Source organism: Thunnus albacares, chromosome 13 (assembly GCF_914725855.1).
Source record: "Thunnus albacares chromosome 13, fThuAlb1.1, whole genome shotgun sequence".
Lineage (NCBI taxonomy): Eukaryota > Metazoa > Chordata > Actinopteri > Scombriformes > Scombridae > Thunnus > Thunnus albacares.
The window spans coordinates 15477229-15498852 of record NC_058118.1 but is presented as its reverse complement, the minus strand read 5'-3'; the positions used below and the strand labels follow the sequence as shown (position 1 = coordinate 15498852).

At 40.1% G+C, this 21624-nt stretch overlaps 2 protein-coding genes across 2 annotated transcripts; one reads left to right on the top strand and one right to left on the bottom strand.

The window, feature by feature from the left end:
* Positions 1–578: 578 nt before the first annotated feature.
* Positions 579–8267, bottom strand: LOC122995891 (serine-rich and transmembrane domain-containing protein 1). The gene is made up of 2 exons (XM_044371276.1): positions 8116–8267; positions 579–1522 (listed from the first exon to the last, which is right to left on the bottom strand). Exon 2 carries the CDS (start codon positions 1515–1517, stop codon positions 1176–1178), a length of 342 nt encoding a protein of 113 aa, XP_044227211.1. The 5' UTR covers positions 1518–1522; positions 8116–8267; the 3' UTR covers positions 579–1175.
* A 9392-nt stretch (positions 8268–17659) lies between these two features.
* On the top strand, positions 17660–21287 carry ccna1 (cyclin A1). Its single transcript, XM_044370628.1, has 9 exons — positions 17660–17885; positions 19053–19211; positions 19327–19546; positions 19648–19763; positions 19929–20155; positions 20313–20517; positions 20619–20732; positions 20845–20978; positions 21178–21287. The coding sequence occupies exons 1-9, from the start codon at positions 17883–17885 to the stop codon at positions 21227–21229; spliced, it is 1230 nt and encodes a 409-aa protein (XP_044226563.1). The 5' UTR covers positions 17660–17882; the 3' UTR covers positions 21230–21287.
* The last annotated feature ends 337 nt before the right edge of the window (positions 21288–21624 follow it).

Sequence of the window (21624 nt, the reverse complement as noted above, 5' to 3'; positions counted from 1 at the left end):
TTTCAAGTAATTTGTTCTGAATGTGTGGTGGATTTTTGTTGCCATGCCAAAGAAACTACATCTCCCAATATTAAAACATAAAAGATGTATTTTGCGCCGAAACAACCATCACTGTAGTTAAAGCCTAGAATACAGACAAGACTGACAGCTGCACAGGGCTCTCATGCTTCAATCACTATGGAGACTGCGATAAGACACCATATGAGCTGACACGCAAGAGAGGGTAATCCGTTACGCCAGGAGACCTGTCTTTCCGGACGAGAATTTCATCGTGTAGTTTGTGCCACTTTTGACCTGGACTGTCTGTAGCTGCAGGCAGAAACTGCCTTCCTGTCAAGAGAAAATACAACCTCCTTGTCTTTTCCTCATTTCTCACCTTCACATCTACAACAGAATGCCTGCTATCCCGTTGTGTGCAATCTTCTTTTCTCCAGACTTTGAGGAGTCATGACGTTTTTAAGGTATCTTACCCTTTATGGTAAAAGAAAGCCTCTCAAATCCTTAGTGAGACACAAGCATGCATTTCTGCACAAAGTAATGTTCTTCAATACTATTTTTAATATTTATTTGCAGTGTAGTCTACACACATTATGACACATAATGTACAAAGCATCACTCATTTGTTCAACTGTAAATATGACATGTACAGTACAAGAAATGAATTAATACAAAAAAGACGAGGAGAGATAATAGTTCCTCATTATGCTTTGTCCTGCAGAGGGAAGGCAGTTTCTTAGGTTCATTTGTCTTAATCATTGAAATGAGGGTAGGAAGGGCTCAGTCACTCTCACCCCTCAAGACCTTTTCATCACATTGTGAGATATGTTTCCCATGTGCCTTTGCAAATTGCATGGACACACCTGACTCGCTGGACCATTGGGATTAGAATATGCATGCATGGAGAATAATGCCACACACTCAGCTCCTTTATGGCTGATTGTGTGTTTTTGTGTTTGTATGTCACAGTGAGGAAGTGCTGGACCTCTGTGCGCTTTGTGTGTGTGTGCGTGTGTGCATGCTCGCCTGTTGTTTGCATGTGCTGTAAGCATGCACGCACAAGGAAATGCACATGAACATACAGTCAAAAGTTTGGACACACCTTCCCATTCTCTTGAATAAGAACGTGTGTCCAAACTTTTGACTGGTACTGTATGTGTCTGCATGTCCCATCTCCCTCAGGTGGACAGTGAGGAGATGGTGGACCTCTGAGACGAGATGCTACAGATCTCCATGTTGGTGAAGGAGCTCCCTCCCTCGCTGCTGCAGTCAGGGACCGAGGAGGAGGAGGAGATGATGTTCTTCAGCCTGTGGAGGGAGATGATGAGCAGCGTCAGCAGGAACGCCAGCAGGCCGAGGAAGAGCCACACGTAAACATAAACATTGCCCTGTCGTCCTGGTGACGAGGCAGCCGCGGATGTGGAAGCAGAGGTTGGGGAGAAACGAAGGAAGGTCCCGTTGTCTATTGGAGAGATTACGGTCTCGTTGTGGTCCACCAGTGGGATGTCCATCCCTGACATCCTGGCTGGTGTTTCATATGGGTTTCAAAAAGAGAAAAAGAAAGATGAGTGAGATTTATTGTAAGACAAAAGAAACACACTTAACTTCAACATTCATTATTTAAAAGGCTGCAGAACTTCTCTTTTGTCTGCTGGAGCTGCCAGGGATTTGATCTCCCTCCAGGACACTTCAACATGGCAGATGCTTGCTGACACAAGAGCTTTCACCCACATCCTCAGAGAGCCTCCTAACAGCTTTGGCTAAGTTTAAAAGGAATACAGACAGCTATTCTGATTCAGTGCCAAACATGCACTGTACTTCAAGTGCCCCAGAAACAGACTTCTATCAAATGATGACTTTTAAATAATAATAATTTCTTTTTAGCCCTCTTGGAGCACCAGATGGAGAGTTCAGGAAGACTGCGGCCCACAAAATTGACTCACAAAGACTCAACTATTATTGACAAAAAAAAACATTTTAATGCATTGCCCTAGATGCCTAACCTTACCCATCTGGCACTTCAAATACGAATCATCGTCTGAAAACTCTGGGTTCTTTGGGGGGTTAAGCAGATTATAATACATTGAAAAAAGACTTTGATGTTTGCAGCAAAGAAACAGGCTTCAGCACAATCAACAAGTATAATATAATGTATAAAATCTGTATGACATAGTCATAGTTGTGTAATAACACTGTAAGACAAAGTATAAAAGGGAAAATGTAACTTTTGTTGACTTTATAATTGGATGTTGGGGTTGGGGGTGATTCGCTAAAAGTTAGTGCAATGAGAAAATATATAATATATAAGGATGAATTTATGGTTGATAAAAAAAATGTAAAAATCCGATGGATCCCGGTCTGCTGCGGTCGTCAAACATGACTGTTATTAAACGCACTGACCAGACTGTAACGGACAGTAACAGCAGGGGGAGTGCTTGTCTCACTGAATGCCTGTCAGGCTTGGTGCCTGGAGCTGGAAATGCTCATAAACGAAGGCATCCTTATCTGATGAAATTAAACTCCTCATAATCAGCTATCACAAAGACAGCGCAGAGCCAACCCTCCTCCACTGTATATTAATACTGCTAATAATGCTCCAAAGCAAATTACTGCATAGCACAAAGCTGACTGGAAGCCGTGATTGAACGTTGTAATGCGGTACAGGTTCTCAGTCTTTGTGTCTTTGAGGGACAGAGTGAAAGGGAGAGTGAGGCTGTTTTTTTTTGTATTTGGGTTAGGCCAGCCTTGTGTCTCGACTTGATCTATGACAGCGGAGAAAGACACTTCAAAGGAAGAAATAATTGACCATGACCAGAATGAAAGCAAGAGGTCAGCGCACACACTCTTCATCTCACAGTGGTGTGTGCTCATTTCTGTCTTATCTGCCAGTTCCCCCCCCTACCTCCTTTCTTCCCATTTCATGCTTATACATTTCTCCATGCACCATATGTGTGCCTGGCCATTTAAAAACTACAAAATATTCATTGTACCCTCTTCTATTAGTCTTGTTGGTACAAAACTTTTCTTTATCTTCTCCTTCTCTTTTCTTCTCCGCTTATTCACTTCCCTTTCATACTCTTTCCCCCCTTCTCTCTCTGGATGGTACAGCTGACAAGAACTCTGCTCTCTTTAATTTACAGCCACACTGTACCTTCAGGGAGATACGCAGCATACAATAATGAGGAGGGATGAGTTCGACTTGCTCCTCTCTTTCTGTGATTGCATGCGCTCTTGCCCCAACTCTCTTTTCTTTATCAAATACTCCCAGCGGTCTTGCCAGCCCAGTGAAAAAGTGTCTCGCCACATCTGCTGACTTGTATATTGTCTCTTTCTCTCCTGCAACTTTTCTCAACTCTCCTGAGTTGAAGAATTGATATTCACTGCGCAGACATTCCCTCATCCTGCTGTCTTCTAACAATTTATCTGTCCTGTTTTCTATGCCATCCTCCCTTCCTCCCTGAAATGAGTTGATCATTTGGATTTTAGCAAAAGTGTAAATTGCTGATGGTGAGAACAAGATCTACTTGTAATTTTATAATCCCAAATTCCACCTCAAGCGTTTTCAGCTCAAAATGTGTCAATCTTTCTGAGATGTCCTTGAACATGACCTTGAACGTTCACCCGCTTGCTCATTCGACATCTCTGCTCTACTTTCCCTCCGCTACCTTTTCCACATCTTATCCGCTGTCTCTCTCCTGTCATTCCCTCCTACTCTTTCCTGCTCGGTATAGGTTGCTGTCGTTAATGATATGTTGTTTTGAAATCTGTGATCAAGCTTGTTCATTGTGAGCTGAAGTGGCTGATAATTGTGCTTAATGATGCTTTTTGTATCCAGGCAACAAGGTACGTTCGGTTCTTTTTCAAGCTAATCTACTTTAAGAGGGCAGGCCATGCAGTCCCGCTGAGGCTGAAGAGGTCAGACATAGTCATGCACACACACACACACACACACACACACAAACAAACACACATGCCCGCCTACGTATAATAAATACCAGTAGTTACGGGTAGTTTTTCTTGTAGGCATAGATGATGCAAGAATAATATGGAGAACAATAAAAGCTGATTGGGAAAATGGTGCTTCTGTATTGAGGAAAATTATATAAATGTTGACACTTGACTTTTAGGTAGTAAGACATGTTGGCTCTGAGTAGTTTATTCCTGCCTCTAAATGGTCAGAAAGCTTCTGCATCCTGTTTCCTGCCAAGCAACAAAAACCACAGATCTGTTCTTTCTCATTTGCTTCCATCTTACAGAATAACTTAACAAGCTAAAAATATTGTTTCCCTCGATGCTTGACAGTTTCAAGCCTGTTTCACCTGCTTTATCGCACCTGTAACCACGCCCAACAGTGATACCATGATGTACTGACACACCCTGGATGTCAGCAAAAACAAGATTTTCAGAAGGGGTTTAGTTACTCTTTAAACAATCTTCGCCTGGCTATTTATTTCCTGTGGATCATTTCTCTAAGATGTCTATTTCTGTCACTTTTTTTCTCGAGGAGTTCAAACCATCATGCTTGTCTCGCTCCTCATTCCGCTCATCCTCGGAATCAATGCTGCTTCTCTCTCCATCTCAAAGCCGGTCTTTGGCTTGAGATGGATCAGCTGAGCCAGAGCCTCCCAACATTTCTGTTCTGAGACTGAGAGAATAAAGTTCTGGCTATTGAAAATGGACTAATTTGATTTCACTTGTCGTGCTGTTTTTGCCTCATCTGTTCTTTAGACTCTGTAATTAGAGCTTGCGTGGCTTGACTTCAGCTGTTGCTTAACCCAATGTTCTGTTCAGGGTCCAAAAACATACTTAACATGTTTTACCAACAGCATACTTCATGAATTTTCCTGATTGTATGAGAATTGCTTACAAACCTGATTCTGAAAGGATGCTGTGTTTCAGAGATCTACACCAATGACACACTACTTCTGTTTGGTAAAGAAGTCTTGTTTATTCTTGAACTCACTCAGATGTGATCTCAGCTACTCTTTTGAAAGCGTGAAATAATCTAACGGCTTCTCTGTTAAACTGTCAGACCTGGATAAAGGAATTTTAGATGCTCCTCTCACTCTCAGGGCCATGTGAAGTTTAATCACTGAGACTGTTCTGCCTTTCAGTCTCCTCATTCTCCCGTTACCTCTTCAGTCTCCCACCATCAGTGGTGTCTTGCAGAGGTGTCTTTCTTTTTCACTCTCAGCCATGAATTTTTTTTTTCCCCTGATTATCTTTGTCAGCTTTTTCAACGTCAGCATTGCCCTCTCGGCTATGTCAAGAGTTTTTAATGTATTCTGTATAGCCTCTGCTATCTCTACGGCACACTCCGGGCCGCCTTGAGCAAATTTTTCTTCATGAGTTTCATATCTTTCTTCTCTCCCTGCTCCACCTTTGCTTGTTCAGTCTTGACTCGAGCGTGTGTTTTGTCCACCACTAGTCTGTATCTATAGGCAGCGAGCTTCGACTCCAGAAGCTCCTTCTTGAGCTGCACAATCTCTGCAAGTCACTACTCAAACAAGCAGAGGAGGCTCTGCTGTTGGGAGTATGTGCAGCCAAGCTCCTCCTAAACTGCTGTGCCGTGTAGCTTCCTCTGCTCCGCTTTTTCAATCTATTCCTCAACCTCTATCCATGTATATTTTGCACATTTTTTCTCATCTATTGTGTATTGTCCACAAAGATATCATGTGCACAGCATGGAGGTCCTGAGCATATTTTGCATAGTTTTTTATTGCCTAATGTGTATTTGTATGTATGTATGTTTTTTGTGCACTGTGTATTTTTTATCTGCATATTGAGTTTTTGTACTGCATTGTTGAGGGATTACATTACATAGTTTTTCACTCTCTTCTGCATGTCATGCACGTTTGTGATAATAAACTCAATTCAAACTCTGAAATTTGTTTAATTCACATTTATTAGTGTTAGAAAATGGCCATTCAGCTATAATAATACCACAATAAACCAGAAAACAAAGCAAATGTTGCTTGTTTTCAAAATTTCCTTGAATTTTGCACAGCTGAAACACATTTACCCTATTAGTTCATGTATAGATTCTGTATATAGCTTGTTGTGAGTATGGTTTTATGTCTCAAATTTATGTATCATTTTTATGTATCATTTATGCACTGTAAGACTGGGATTCACAGTAATTTGTCCATTCACTGGCCAAACATGGTTATCCTTGGACTCTCTACTGTTTCTTGCCCTGAATATTATCATATTTTTTATACGGCCCATGCAGCATATGCAAATATTTACTAAGACCAAAACTTCCCAGAGAGACACATTCCCATCGGTTTTAGCTCTTCACCTCATGAATAATGGACAACAGCTACATGTGGCAAAATGTCATGGCATTTGGGCTATATTCTTGTGTGTGTGTGTGTGTGTGTGTGTGTGTGTGTGTGTGTGTGTGCGTGTGTGTGTGTGTGCATACATTTCTCATACTGTAGCCTGTTCATCTCACATACTTGAATAGACAAAGCTGAGACATGCTGAGCTAAATACCAAGGATATTCTTCCACATACATACACATATGCGTTACACACCAAGGATTTTTCACATACACACACACACACACACACAAGCACGTACAATTCAAGCTCAAACAACAGCCTTCCAGGAGATAAAATCATCCTGAATTTCAAACATGTTAAGTATCTCATATTCTGAGCCAGATCAGCTGAAAACAGACCTGCGGCTCTACTGCATGAATTCCAAATCGCCTCTGTAACCCCGAATACTACAGATAACCCATGCATGGGTCAAAGATATGCAGGAATGATGAAAGTATGTGATGAGAAAGAGAAAGTGATGTTTCAATCTGCGTCAGAAGCTCTCAACCAGTTTGCCAGTTTCTCAGCAAGACACAAAACAATTCCCAGTAGATCTCTCCAGTTTGGTTAGTTTTTTAAAACAATGTCATTTAAAAGATTGTGTGCAGATAACGTATGACAATAAATAATGACCAAATTAGGAAAAGAGGTGGCATTTGAATGAGTCTTGAGCACACTAATCTAATGTTTTTATTCATTGCTTTTAAATTTAAATGACAAAATCCCACGGCACACCTGAGTGCACTCGAAGCCACGCCAGGGGTCGAGCACCGCTGTTCAACTGTTATCTGATTCTCTCAGATATTCAGCACATGAAAGTGAGGATTTTAAAAGGCCAAATTGGAAGAGGGAGATCTCAAAAGTGTTACAAAGAGCTTGTTATGACCGAAAGAAAGGTAACCTCAGTTAAAAACCCAAGCAGGCGGTCAGAAATAGTGATCGTGATGAATAGATGTATTGAAGATTTTTTTGGTCAATGGCCAATGTAGATAATGAGCTCTTTTGCTTTGATGTCTTAGTTTTTCTGTGTGTGTGTGTGTGTGTGTGTGGCTGTTGGTTCATCCCTGTGGTGTAAGTGTATTTCTACACCTCATTCTCAAATCTGTGAATTACTCCTGATACTTCTGGTCGCGCAGTTGCCAAAAAATTTGATCCGGACTCTGTGTCTGTGCAGCTCATTTTCCCTCACTATGTGTTTATTGTGATGAAAAGGGTGAGTCATGCATCGTTTTAAGGCGAAAACAAACCCTTCCCCTGTTCTCATTGCCCTCAAAAGACACTTTTATGTCCTCTTCCTTTTTCTCTCAATCTGGGGGTACAATTGCTCCACTCATCACTTCCTCCTTCCCTGTTTTTCTCAACTGCCACTTAGGAAGCCCGCTCATTTAGCAAGTTGGTAGATGGATGTACACATGAATTCTCATCCCTCCGCCATTAACCTTGTTTACTGCATGCTGCCACTGTTGAAAAGTCTCACATTTGTCTTTCTCTTACATTTTACTATTTCATCTCCCCTTTCACTTCTCCCTTTCCATCTTTTTTCCCTCTGACATAAGTATAACAGTATTTGTTCTCTCGCTACTGCTCTGCAGGCAGCAATAAAGCAGTGAATAAAGTTGCCAGCAACTAAAAAGAGGTGAATAGTAATAAAAAGAATCCCCTCTCACAGATCAGATTAACATTTTTCCTCACTCTGTCTCCCCTTTTTTTTTTTTAAAAAAAAAAAACAAAACAATTTTATAAAAAGGAGCCTGAAGCATGAAACTGTTGAAAACAGGAACAGTTACAGACCTTTTTTATGTGTGAGGCAGCTGCTCCTCTACTGCGTTCACGTCGCGCAGAAATCCATCCTGTTGTGTTTGGTCTTTCAGCCGAGCAAACCAGATCTGTTGCCCCTGAGATCTTCCCTGTCCGCTCTCTCTCTCTCTTTCCCTCTCTCTCCCTCCCTCTCTGTCTCTCTCTCTCTCTCTCTCTCTCTCTCTCCTGTCTGTCATTCAGTGTGGCACACACACCACAGGCACTACAGCTGGAGTAGACATTGTCAGATGTGGATCTTTCCTGTGAATGAGCTCACATTCAAAAGGGAACACACACACACACACACACACACAAAGCCTGTACCTGAGAGACTGTAGATAATGAATGTTTTTTTTTAGTAGTGAAGTAGTGAAGAGGAGATAGAGTTCACTCTAATCCCTTCTCTCTGTGACCCCCTCTGTCTCCGCCTTCCCACTTTTCTCTCTGTTGCTCATCACCTTTCAATAATGATCACGTCCACAGTCACATCTATTCTTTGTCTTCTTTCTCTGATACACTAATTTCACTGTAGTGAGTAGTGCACTGTAGTGAGCAGTTCAATACTTAGTTAACAGGGGCAGACAAATAGTTAAATCCATAGACATTCAGTCAGATAACTGGTTTGATGAATTTACCAATAAATCAATATTTGTCATTACGTGCACACCCTCCCACACACTCTACACACAATCAACTCCTTCGGTTTTCATCTGTCTTGTGTTTTCTGTGAGTGACTCGGCCTCGCTCTCTGCTCTCTGCTCCCTGCTCTCTGCAAACTGCGTCAGTCGGCAGTATCCAGTGGTGAGCAATAACCTGCTGCCATTGTGCTGGCGGAACTGAACTGCTCAGATGAGACCCCAAACCGGCAGATAAATGAGAAAGGGCGGCCTGAGAAGAAAGAAACAGCCTTTAACACCTCTCAATTTCTCTGCGCAGCTCTCCTCGCCTGTCTTCATCTTAAAGCTGTTATCTTGTCTTTGCACTTCCCTCTTTTTCTCTCCTTCTGATCCCCTTTCCAAACTGCATTTCTGCTAACAGCAGCTAAGCACAAATGCTCTGTAGAAGTACACAAATCTCATTATAGGAACTGAACCTTTATAGAGTATACTTACATATGAAACAACAGTTTTTTTTTTACTAAATGTTTTGCATACTTTTGGGGAAGGAAACTGGGGCTGAAATTCAGCAGTCAACAGAACTCAAAAACTGTCGTGTGAGCATGAAACATCGGTAACTCAACATTTTACTGTCGTCATTAAAGGGTCAGTTTGCTCAAATTACAAAAAAACAACAACAAGAGAGCCAGAAAAACATATTTTCTCTCTCACATCTTAATATCCAGCCATGCAGATACTTTTGGATTTATGCATCTGCAACTTCTGCCTCCAGCCCAATGCAATGGAGGTGAATGGAAGTGGAATTTGTTCCTGATGCTCAAAGCATTGATTACATTTTAGAAAATGTAACAGCAACATCTCTTTCTATAATCCACAAAACATGCTGTCAACAGGTTGCATAATTTCTTTAGTAAAAAGTAGTTCCAGTTGAGAAAAAAAAAAAAAAAATATATATATATATATATATATATATATATATATATATATATATATATATATTTTGTAACTTGGGTGAACCAACCCTTTAAAGTGCTTAACTTTAATGGTGCAAATGTTTGTAAGAGTACATGGCTCATTTTGAAACACTAAAATAAATGTGTTCCTGATTCTGAATCTCCTCTATGAGCTTGTTAGCACCTTAATTGTATTCATGAAGGTGTTAATTGTATGGCAGATGACACCTGTCCTTGATCTGTGAAGGGGAAAAAGGCGCCTCCTCCTCCACAGATGCCTCCATCTTCTACCATCTGCCCGCTGACATGGGCACTAGGGGGAAATATCGGCAGTGGAGAACAGAGAGAGGAGAGATGAGAGGAAGATGACTTTATTTCACATCCAAATCCAGCCTTCACTGACATCGTATGGCTGATTTTCATGTGTACTTCACACAAAAAAATTTGACGGCCATGAAGTGGTCTGGGATGGATGTGATGAGCATATATCCGTTTGTGAATGTTTTCTTAATCTGAATCACCCAAATGAAAAAAAAAAGTTAAATAAATATTTTAATTAGATGATGTAGGCAGTTTCATCTGTGTTGATTCTGCTGAGGGAGAACCAAAGGACAGTGGGAAACAATTTAGCACATCATTTAATTCTTCCCTTAATCTACACTCTTATAATCACTCTGCAGGACCATTTCATAACATATCACATAAATGTTACACTCACATGATTCCTTACTGTCCAAAAGAGGAAATATGTTTGGCAAAGCTAATAATGGCCTGTGTGAGTGTGTGTGCTTGTCTCTGTGCAAACTTGAGTATTCTTGTGTGCTTTTGTGTTCCCTTTGTGTGTGTGTGTTTGTGTGTTTGTGAGAGAGAGAGCGAGAGAGGACTGAAGGATAGAGATAAGAGCTTTGGCCTCAGCTGGCTTTTTGTCACTAATCCCAGAAGGCGAAGAAGTGGCCGCCGATTCCATGTCATTCCCTGATATTCCAGCCTTTTCTGACTCCATGCCATCCTGGCGCTGCCCTTGTGAGAACACCAGTCTCTGCACTGCATGTTAATGAGGGGGAGGCATGCAGCAATGGGGAGTGGGGTGGGGTGGGTGGGAGGGGGGGGTTACAACTGCATTTGGGGATTACTTTGGGCCAGAGTGAGCGTGCCTGTTTGCCAATCTCATCGTGCTAATCTCGTGCGAACAACTTTAAACTCTGAGATGACGGGAAAGTGTCAAGATATGAGCTGCAAATATGTGCAGTGCATTTTAGATGTACTGTCAGATATGCTTCATATCTCCAAGGTAATGTGAACTAATTTGCCAAGCACCCTACCGAGTGAAAGGCTCACAAAAGCAAATTTTAAGACTTTGATGAGCGCAGAAAAGCTGATGTTTGCACTTTTCTTCTCCTTATTGCAGGAGAGACCATCTTTGCATCCCTAATCTTGGAGAGACAGTTAAAATATAATATATTTTATCTCCAAGATGTTCCGCAGAATTATTTGTGATGTTCGGTTTCAAAGATTTTGAAAATCAGACATCGGCCAATAAATGTGCGCTTCACTCCAGCTTTTGGTCTCATGGCAGTGTCATGCCAATCAAGATGATCTCCACAGATCTGAGGGCACGGAGCCAAGAAAACAGACTGAGGCAGAGCAGTGACACACTCACAGACACACATACACACACAGGACAGAAGCCTGACAGGCCCGTACTTGTTTGGAATAACAATGAGATAGATGGCAACACGATATTGGCACTGTCTCAAAAATATCCCCACGAGTGGAGAAACAGGCAAAAACGACAGCACCCATATACAAGAACACATGTCTGAGCGAGACGCCCAAAAGTGGACTAAAATCTTTGGAAATCACTGTTCGACTAAAACCTTTACCACTAATAGTCTTGGCAATTTGCCCTATCCCTCTGAAGGGTATACTCTAAATTCATGAAAGAGGAGAAGAAAGGAAAAAATGTCCTCAAAGTCAGATTCATTTGAATATATGAATAATTTAGTGCACCAAAAGATTTTGGGGCCCTTAAATTGCAAATAAAAAAAAGCCCTTACTCTTCACACATTCATAATTCATACATTCCATGGTTCAGGCGTGGAGAGACGGGAAGAGATTTGATACACAAGTTAACCACAGAATGCATGGAGGATACAAGGACAAAGCTGCGAGGCTTTCAGTTTACAGTATGTCTTTACATTTCAGTCAGTGGATATTACTTCTCTCTCTCTTTCTCACTGTCTTCCCCTCTGATTCAATAGTTAATGAATAGAGAAGAAAAAAGGCAGCAACCCCCAAAAAAGTAAACAATTAAACTTTCATCAAAGGTTTGTCACATCATTATGGTTAGAGCCACATGCTGTGATATTCTATAAAGTGTTGCCCTATAGCTATAAATTGGTTAAACAGTGTGTATGGGTGTCTGTGTGTGTGTGTGTGTGTGTGTGTGTTGTGGTGTTACGATTTAAGCAGCATAATTAGTCCACCATCGTACGAAACAAACAATAAGTGCTCCAGTCTTGACACAACCCCCCCACCCACCCAACCCCTCCTTCCATCTCGGAGCTCATTTTCTTTTCATGCCCCTGGCTCATTACAGTGATGGGCCTTTTAATGGAGTCGATTGGCACCAAATTTTTACATCATATTCCTTAATAAAAGGCCCTTTGATCCAAATGAGGGTCATTAAAGAAGACATTATTATATTACAAAAACTATGTGAAAAATGTGACCGTAATACGAGAGAAAATGAGAAAAATAGATTTTAAATAATTTTGTAGTTCTTGTTTTCTGCACAGATGATTTCTCTGCTTCTGTTAGTTGTCTCATGTTGCTTTGAAAGCTTTGACATCAAAGTGCTGATTGCCAACTGTCTTTTAGAGCCAGTAGATGCTACTAATTGGCATTCAACCTGATATGAACCATCCATGTCGCAGTGTTTGTAATTGCAACAAACTTTAGAGTATTTTTCATGGGGTGTTTGCAGTATTTCGTCTAGACTACACACACACGCACCATACTACAGATTTATCAACCAATCAGTGTACAACAGACTCCTCATGGGAATCTGCCTGAGTTGCCAATAAAAGTTGCTATCAGCCAATTAAACTGTACACTGATGGTGTTTGAAAGCTGTAAGCTCCTATGATGGTGCGTTTTCCTGAACAATTTACTAACCTGGCTGGTTATTACTCACTCTCGCTTTGAGTAGTCATCATGTCAGTGGAATTATGGATGATAAAGTGGAGGAGTGGAGACTGAAAAGAAAAAGCGATAACAGTGATATATCAGTGGATATCACAGTGACTCTCCTGGCATTTAAATCTGCCATAAAATATTGCACAACAGCACCAGTTGAGACACTCATTTGACTTAAATTTGGTGATGGGAAAATGTCTGTTCAACATGAGTGACCCTTCAGCAGATTATGTTACTTACTCCCATCTCTTCATCCTCCTAGTTAGTAGCCTGTTTCAGCTTTTCTGCAGTTTTTGAATTAACACCGAAAGGCCTATCTCTCCGTGCTCAGGGTGTGAGACAATCTCAGCTGTGATCCCTCCCATCAGGGGATAACACCGCTGGATGAGGGTGCTGCTGAGAGATGAGACGCCTCCATCCTCAGCTGGGAGGATTCTTCCTGGCTGGATGGAAGAGTATTTTAGAGGTGAAGCTTAAACCGCCAGCCCATCTGGCCCGGGCCTGTCACCGGCAATACATCATGCTAATGAAATGGCACCAGCCCAATGCTATCTGTCATAAGCGATCTGCATCTGCTTATGGGACTGAACGGAAATGAGAAAGAGATATAAAAAAGACTGAGAGACTGAGAGCAGGTGCCATGTTTGTGTTTGTGTGTGTCTGTGTATACTCAGACTGTGAGTATGAACACGTGTGTGTGTTCATGCCTCTCAGCACAGTGTGAACTGATATCGATTTTGTTTTGAGAGGAGAAAATAGCCACAGCAGGCAACCTTATCCCTTATCTCTACTGGACCAAATAGGTGAGGATATTTCATTGTTTCTGTGGTAGAACAAAGATCCAATGCATCTTATCTGTCAGAGAGAAAATTGCTCCTGTTCTTCACTGTAACTTGTCTTTTTTCATCCTTCCTTTTTTGGGTATTTGTTTCTCCCCAGCCCCCGGAAAGTTTTTGGACATCTATCTCAGCTTTACAAATTATGAAATTTTACATGAATGATTCAGATGAATAAATACACAAGTTAGTGAAAATTTGCATCTGCAGCTGCGTTAGAAAAAGATTCAGTGGGACTGAGAAAAATGACTTCATTATCTTAATCTGTATTCATGAAATTAAAATCAAATTCAAATTTGCTTGATTGGCAATAACATTTACAAAATATTAGGACTGATATATATTAATTATATATAGTATATCAATATATTTATGTATATAGTAGGGTGCAAAACTGTATATATACAGTATATCCTATTCAGGTATTTGTGTGTGTGTGTGTGTGTCTAGGTCATTCACTGTCCCTCAGCATGGCATGCCAATACATATTGGGCAGCAAGATCTGCCCTGTCTCCTTCTCCTAGGAGTATTTTTTTTAATTTTAAGAGGTTGTTAAGCTCTTTGAAATCTGACATTTTAGAGTTGAACTTGTTAAAGTAAATGTTCCTTTCCATTGTAGGAGGAAGTGAATCTTTGTCTCAGCCTCACCTGTCAAACAGTGACAACATATTCTGTTTTCTTTTGGTTGCCATGATTTTTTGTGTCGTCCTTTTTCGTTTGCCAGTTTGTGGTCATTGAGCTTGTACTTGGTGATGATCTGTCTCTGCTTTCTATCTCTGACAGTACAGAGATATTCTGCCAATTTATAATCTCTGTTTGAGGCCAGATAACATTCTAATCTACTTTGGCTTTTGGTTTCTTCTTTCCAATGTTTCAAATTGGTTTCTTTGCATTTTGTTATATTTGGTTTACTCTGGTTGGTGTTTGGAAAGCAGTGTTGCTGTGAGACTGTTCAGAGTGTGTCTGAGAGGGGGCAGTGAGTCTCAGGACCAGCTGACATAGGGGACTCTTTTCCAGGCTCTGCTCTGCTGCATTTGCTGGTGTTTCTCTGTATATGTGTAAAATGTATCTGCAGAATTCAGCATGATTCTATTGGATGTTTGTCCCGACAGGTAGAGCTATGATGACAGATTTTTATTGGAATTTGTAAATTATACAATTTTCTCTTAATTACATTTAGGGCTCTTCCAGCCTGTATCTCCTGTCGAGATAAAGGCATATGTAATCTTGAATGAAACTGATCTAAAATGAAACATTCTATTGAGTCATGACCTTGTAAATACCTAAACATAGTTTCTCATACAAAGTATAAGTGTAATGTTTTAATGTTTTGGGGGTAACTTATTTACTACCTGATATACTCTATGGGTTTTTTTTTTTTAAAGTACATAAGTACAAAAGCACATAGACAAGAATATCCTCTTTATATTTCCTTCCCTAAGATTAGTATGTGTTGTTTGACCAGGGAGATTTCCTCAGTGATGGGTTTAAAAAACTCAGTCAACACATCTTGGCAAGAATTAAGATAAAACTAAAATAAAACTGGATAGATTAAGATAAAACACCAATAAAAAAATGTGTACAAAAAGTGAAATAATCTTCCATCAAACACAGACATCAGGAAAGTATTAGGAGTGATGATTGGTTGAAAGTTCAAGAAGCAACATTTGTGACCAAAAGGTTGGAAATTGGAATCCTTAATCCCTGGTTGCTCCGCTGGAGCTGCTCAGCATCAGCAGCAGCAGCAGCAGCAGCATGACAAGACTGCAGTTAATGCTGCTGGATGTCTCCATGTTCACATGTCTGCCTCTTCAGTTTATCTCCAGTAGTTCTTGCTGTGACTAAGAAATAATGATAATAATTGTTATTATTATCATAATAATAAGTCTATGTATTCTATGCACTATGTATCTAAACCTGGTGCAGCCTGTAAAAATAAATATTAGTTTGACTACTTTGAGTCACTTTGGAATTTTAATCAGCAGAGCATTTCACTGCTTTGCACCATCTTGATCCCTGAGGAGTCTGACTGAGCAAAGGTTCTGTCTGGTAATTTGTAAGAATCCACATAACAGGTTTGCATATGCGTCAAATGGTCAGTTATAATTTCATTCAAACATTCCTGTTGGTATTTGTTTTTTGGTGGGGTTGTAGCCACATGATTAGACTCTACATCTATATGTTTACATAACTTGACAAGCTCTAGATAAATTGTGCATTTGACATAATAACATGTCTGCTTGAATTAGTCTGAAAAACTTCAGACTATTATCACTGAAGGGAAAGTCTGCCATCTAATGGACAATGTAGAACTTACAGGCAGTCAGCAGGTTACTCTTCACCAAGCTGGTGGCAGGATGAAGTGACTGATGGGGCTGGTAAAAAATGCCAGGGGGCAAATTTTTTCATAAAATAAAATTAACTGATTTCACCATGCAATAGCCTCAGAAAGTCTAAATAACAACAACATTCACAATTGTCACGATATTACAAAGTTGTATTTATACAGTGAAAACTGATCTTGTTCTGGCCATAAAAGAAGGAAGTAAAAAAAATGGTGTCATTGATGATTTTCTTTTGGTTTTGAATAGAGGAAACATTCACTCTGCTGTGACCAGAAATCAGCAGATTTACAGCAGAAGCTTAAGCATAATCATTAAGTCTCCCACTTTGTAATTAATGAATGTACAGCAAAGAATTACTCAAGAACTGAGCCGCCATCATTGATTGTGATGAAATGTGTACAGTGTGGTTCTATTGTAGAGCCAGAGAGAATGAAAGCTGGGAAAGGAGGTTTTTTGGGTGTGGCGGTGGATGGTGAGTCTGTTTAGAAACACTGATGTGAGGAGAGTATTTGTCATCATGTGATGAAATGACATATAGACTGTTGGTAGGCAGAGGATGACTTGTTAGGCTTGAAGGACAGCGTCAAAACTGGAATAGGTGCTGACAGGATTGGCTAAGAGAAGAATGGCTGAGCACAAAGCAACAAAGCAACTGCTGTCATCATAAACAGGTCCAGTGTTTATGATGACAGCAGTGACAATACTGACTCTACTCTTGAGTCAACTGACAACGGTCTGTATGGCCAATAATCTGTGATCATTGGATTCTCAAGAACAGAGAGTAGAGGGGAAGAACTGTGTACTGGCATACAAATATGTACAAGAAAGACAAATTATACTGACACAAAAAGGGAAAATAAATAGATTTTAAAAAATAATTTAATATATTTTATATTTAGCCAGAGGTACATACTTCAAATACAATCCAGAAGAGGATTACCACCTTATGATAAATATTCATGTGTTAAATAGTATTTCATTTAGTTTTTATAGTTGTATTTATTTATTTTTGGCTTTTCATTGTTATGAATGAAGAATTTGCTAAGAATTATTTAAATATTTACTATGAATTGAAGTCTGGAGTTGTTCAGAGAGCAGTAGAATAAGATATCAACATTAACTTATATGTTGACACTGAGTTTCTCTGACATGTAGCTTTTCATAATTTCTCAGTATGTGGACAGCTAATAAATATGTGCTCTGTGGAATCATTTTCTAGATAATAACTTGCTTCTGACATCAGGATTATATTTGGGGAGGACTTCATTACAGCATCTGTCTTCAGTACTTTTTTGCTTGAATGATGAGGAAAAATTGATAGTTGACTAGAGGCTTCTTTTTCAGCTATTATCTTACAACCCTGTCATTAAATCCCTTATCAAATATTGTTATTGTTCCTCCTTCCAATAAGTGCAAAAATACCACGTGTACTCGAGGTGGTCATGTTAAAAATGCTCAAACAGAAGATTTATTCATTTAAAATTGGAGTCCAATGGAGCACTAGGAATCTGGGGATTCGTGACGCATTACGTCTTCGGCTGTCATCCATTACGTTCTGGCACGTGATTGGACAGAGAGCCGTTCGGTGGAAACAGCTGATTAGTTTACAAGGCAACCTGAAGAAAACTACCCAGCTAGACAAATATCCAAGAAGCTGCTTTGAGTCGCTTGAACGCAGCGAGAGGTCGCTGTTTGTCTACAAATAAGCAACAAAGTCGGTGATAATTCATCCGGTTAGGTGGTTTTTTGGAATGTACAATTTTCTCGATTCCACCTGCTAACGTGAAACAGTTAACTACGCTGATCCAGATTATGGTGAGTTAGCAGGTAGAAACACATTTGAAACCGACAGGAAACCACAGTTGGTCTGTGCACTGTGATACACTGAAGTGATGCTCTTATTTGTAGCCTTTTGTTTTTCTTCCTTGTTTGTCTGAGTTTGTGTGTGCTTGTGATGGAGGGACTTCTTGTAACCATGGTGATGATGTTTCTCTCACTCTTCTCTGACTTCATGTAGACTTTAAGACTTTATTTGCACGCTTGATAGTCACACTGTTGATCCTCACAACTATTTAAGTTGACAAATATGTTTTGTTTCTTTGTGGTTTGGTTTTGTACCAGTGTCTGGGAAACCAACCAGTATAATTGATGTGGTAATGAGCCACATCAATTATACTGGTTGCTTCAGTATTCCCCAACCTTTTTGTTTCATGACCCTTTGAAGGATAGGTTTACATTTTTTCAAGTCTGTTGTAAAATAATACTCACACGCACATATGTACATTGAAACAGTGTTTGGTAGTTGTAATTGCTCCTCCTGTACATTCTGGCTGTGCAGAGATCGCTCTCTAACACAACTGTAAGATGGGCCAAAAAATCCAAAATCCTCATTCTGCACAAAAATGCAATCTTAAATTCAGTAGAAGCTAAAATGAGGCTTCAGCTTAGTTAGTCAAACAAAGTGGCTTTGTTTTTTAGTATAAAACAGTCAAAAGTCCTTCTATGCTTTTCTTCCCTGTGGCTTACATTGGAATCACATTATAAATGAATCTCTTCAGGGCCAATATGCAGAGGAGGAACAAAAGTTTTTAGGTTTTAGGGGCATTGGGAGTTAAAACAGTTTTACAGCACAAAAAAGATTATGGAAAATTTTGAAAAAAATAAACATTTTGTTGCATCAGTTTTGTATTTGTGTGTTGTATCAATTTTTTGTCTTGTTTACTATCATTTCAATCATCTTGCGACCCCTTGGATGGTCCAGACCCCCATATTGGAAACCAAAGGCCTACTTACATACACATACATATAAGTGACTGACAAGCATTGCAAATGCACCTTATTATAGTCCATCTTTCAGGTGCATATGTAATGATTTAGGTACCTCAATGTTATTTTTTCTGTTATTTTGCCTTTCGTTTATACCATGTTGGCCAGCTTTCTTCCAATTTTTTACTTTATCTTACCTTCTCTCCTTGTTTAAAGATGAACGTCAGCGCCAACGCCCATTGTGGCAGTCACACTGGCAAAGACAATATTCCACTTTCAAGCAAAGTAGATGCATCGCAGGTCCAGAGGGCCAAGCAGCGGACAGTGCTCGGCGTGTTGTCAGAAAATGAGCAGCGGGGACGATCCCTCAGCCAGGTGGGTGAGAGAGGCACCACATTGATTTTGAGTGATTTTCAATTGAGTTGCACTTCACAGAACATTCACGTTTCAACTTAATGTGGCAATCATGTTGACTCATTTTTCTCTACAGGGAAGCCAATTTTCCAAACACAGTTCAGTCTCAGACAACTCTCAGCTCACCTTCCTTGGCTGTCCATCCAGCTCCTGCTACGACGTGTATGTCGAAGAGGCTTGTGAAGTTGTTCTCGCAGCTTCTGGTCAAGAAGTGGTTTCAGACAGCTATTATCTAGATAATGAGGCTGCTGCCTTGCAAAATGAAGATCTCAGATTCCTGCTGCAGCTGAGTTCAAGTGAGTTTGGCCTACACAAAAACATCTACCATGCAAGACTTTTACTTTTACTTATTCTTATGCCTTATTATTCTTCACCCAACTGCTGTTTACACTTGTAGGTTCATGCCAGGATGCTTCTATGAGGTCTGAACCAGATGAATCCCTGATGTCAGAGGACATGCTGTGTGTGTCACAGTATGCAGAGGACATTTACCGGCACTTGAGGGAGAGTGAAGTGCGAAATTATCCAAACTATAACCACTAAATAATTTACTTTACTATTTCTGCCTGTGCCTATATTACTGTGTTTTGTCTGCATTAAATGAACTGTAGCTGTGACGTATTGTTGCTCAGTTTGCTGCAAATACCTCATGATAACTGCTTTTGTTTCTAATGTCAGATGAAGTTCAAGTCAAGGCCAGGCTACTTAGAGAAACACCCAGAGATCACCAATGGCATGCGGGTCATCCTGGTGGACTGGCTGGTAGAGGTTGTCCAGGAATACAAGCTTCGCTCTGAAACCCTGCACCTCGCTGTCAACTACATGGACCGCTTTCTCTCCTGCACAGCATATGTGAAAAGGGGCAAGCTGCAGCTGGTTGGCACAGCTGCATTACTGATTGCTGCGTAAGCAAATGTGTCGAAAAAGACTTGATACTGTTCCTGTCCAATCCTGTCAGTAATTTGTCAAAAACATTTTGTGGTCATTCTATGAATCTACCTCATGTAGTAGCATCAACTGGATGTTTTACAGCAACTTACAACCTGATCTGTCACCTTTTAGAAAATATGAGGAGATCTTCCCTCCTGAGCTGAATGAGTTTGTGTATATCACAGACAGTACCTACACTAAGAAGCAGTTAGTTCGGATGGAACATGTTTTCCTAAGAGTGCTGGCCTTCAAGATGGCAGCACCCACTACAAACCACTTCCTTCGCCTTTTCATGTCCATCCACTCTGTCTGTGCCAATACAGAGAACCTTGCCCTGGTGAGTAAAATAGCTCATGGCCACTGCCTTTGAAAATACAGTTTTCCATGTCCTTTGATCATATTTTGATTTGGTGATGTGTTTTATTCTCCTTTTTCTAGTATGTAGCAGAGTTGAGCCTGCTGGAAATCAATCCTTTCCTACAATACAGCCCATCTATAGTTGCAGCTGGAGCTTTCTGTCTAGCCAACTATTCTGTAAACAAATCTCTCTGGGTAAGTTTGTCCAGATCCTTGTTCTGAGTGATAAAAGATCCTCTTATGACAATTTCATTTGAAAGAATTTGCCAAAATCAGACTTAACAAGCCCAATCTTTTCATATTGTAGCCTGAAGTCTTACATACCTTTACTGGTTATGCCCTGGCTGAAATTGCGCCCTGCCTGACTGACCTCCACAAGCTTTACATTAGTGCAGAAAGTCGCCCACAACAGGCCATCAGGGAAAAGTATAAAAGTTCAAAGTAAGGCATAGCTTATAGGTTTTTTTAAATGTGTTTTTTAAATATATATTGAGACAAGTTAACAGATGAACAGCTTTTATATCTTACATAAACTACAGGCCTTTTGGGTTCTTTCATGTGCTGTTTCTCCGGGTTGTAAATGCTTCCAGGACATAATTTTATATCCCTAAATGAGTGTCTTTTATCTCTCCATTTACAGATATTGCTGTGTTTCTTGGCTCACTCCACCTGCTGCTCTGCCACCCCTATGAATCACTGCTCCACTCTTCTTCTCATGCTTCTGCCAGAACATAATTAGATTTCTTTTTTTTTTTAAAAAAACAGCCATACTATCAGTACCGCACGTGCCACACCCCCCTGGACAATTTATGAACTTGAAATTTTCTTCTAATGGTATGAAAATACAATAAAATTATTTTTAAAAAAACATACTTAATGACTTATGAATTTTAATACTTGCAGGTGTTCCTGCAAAAGTTTTTTTTTAAACGTGCAGTGTGTAGAATAGTGGCATCCTGCGGAACAGACTTGGCAGAAATGGAATATAATATTCCTAAGTATGTTTTAATTAGTGTATAATTACCTGAAAATAAGAGTCGTGTTTTTGTTCAATTACAATCTGCAACCTCACCACTAGATGCCACTA

Bases quoted from the DNA above. Each gene is read 5' to 3' on its own strand.
- LOC122995891 (XM_044371276.1), bottom strand. From the start codon at position 1,517: ATGTCAGGGATGGACATCCCACTGGTGGACCACAACGAGACCGTAATC.
- ccna1 (XM_044370628.1), top strand. The intron at 20,156-20,312 runs GTAAGCAAATGT...GTCACCTTTTAG, and splicing joins GCTGCATTACTGATTGCTGC to AAAATATGAGGAGATCTTCC. The intron at 20,733-20,844 runs GTAAGTTTGTCC...TTCATATTGTAG, and splicing joins CTGTAAACAAATCTCTCTGG to CCTGAAGTCTTACATACCTT.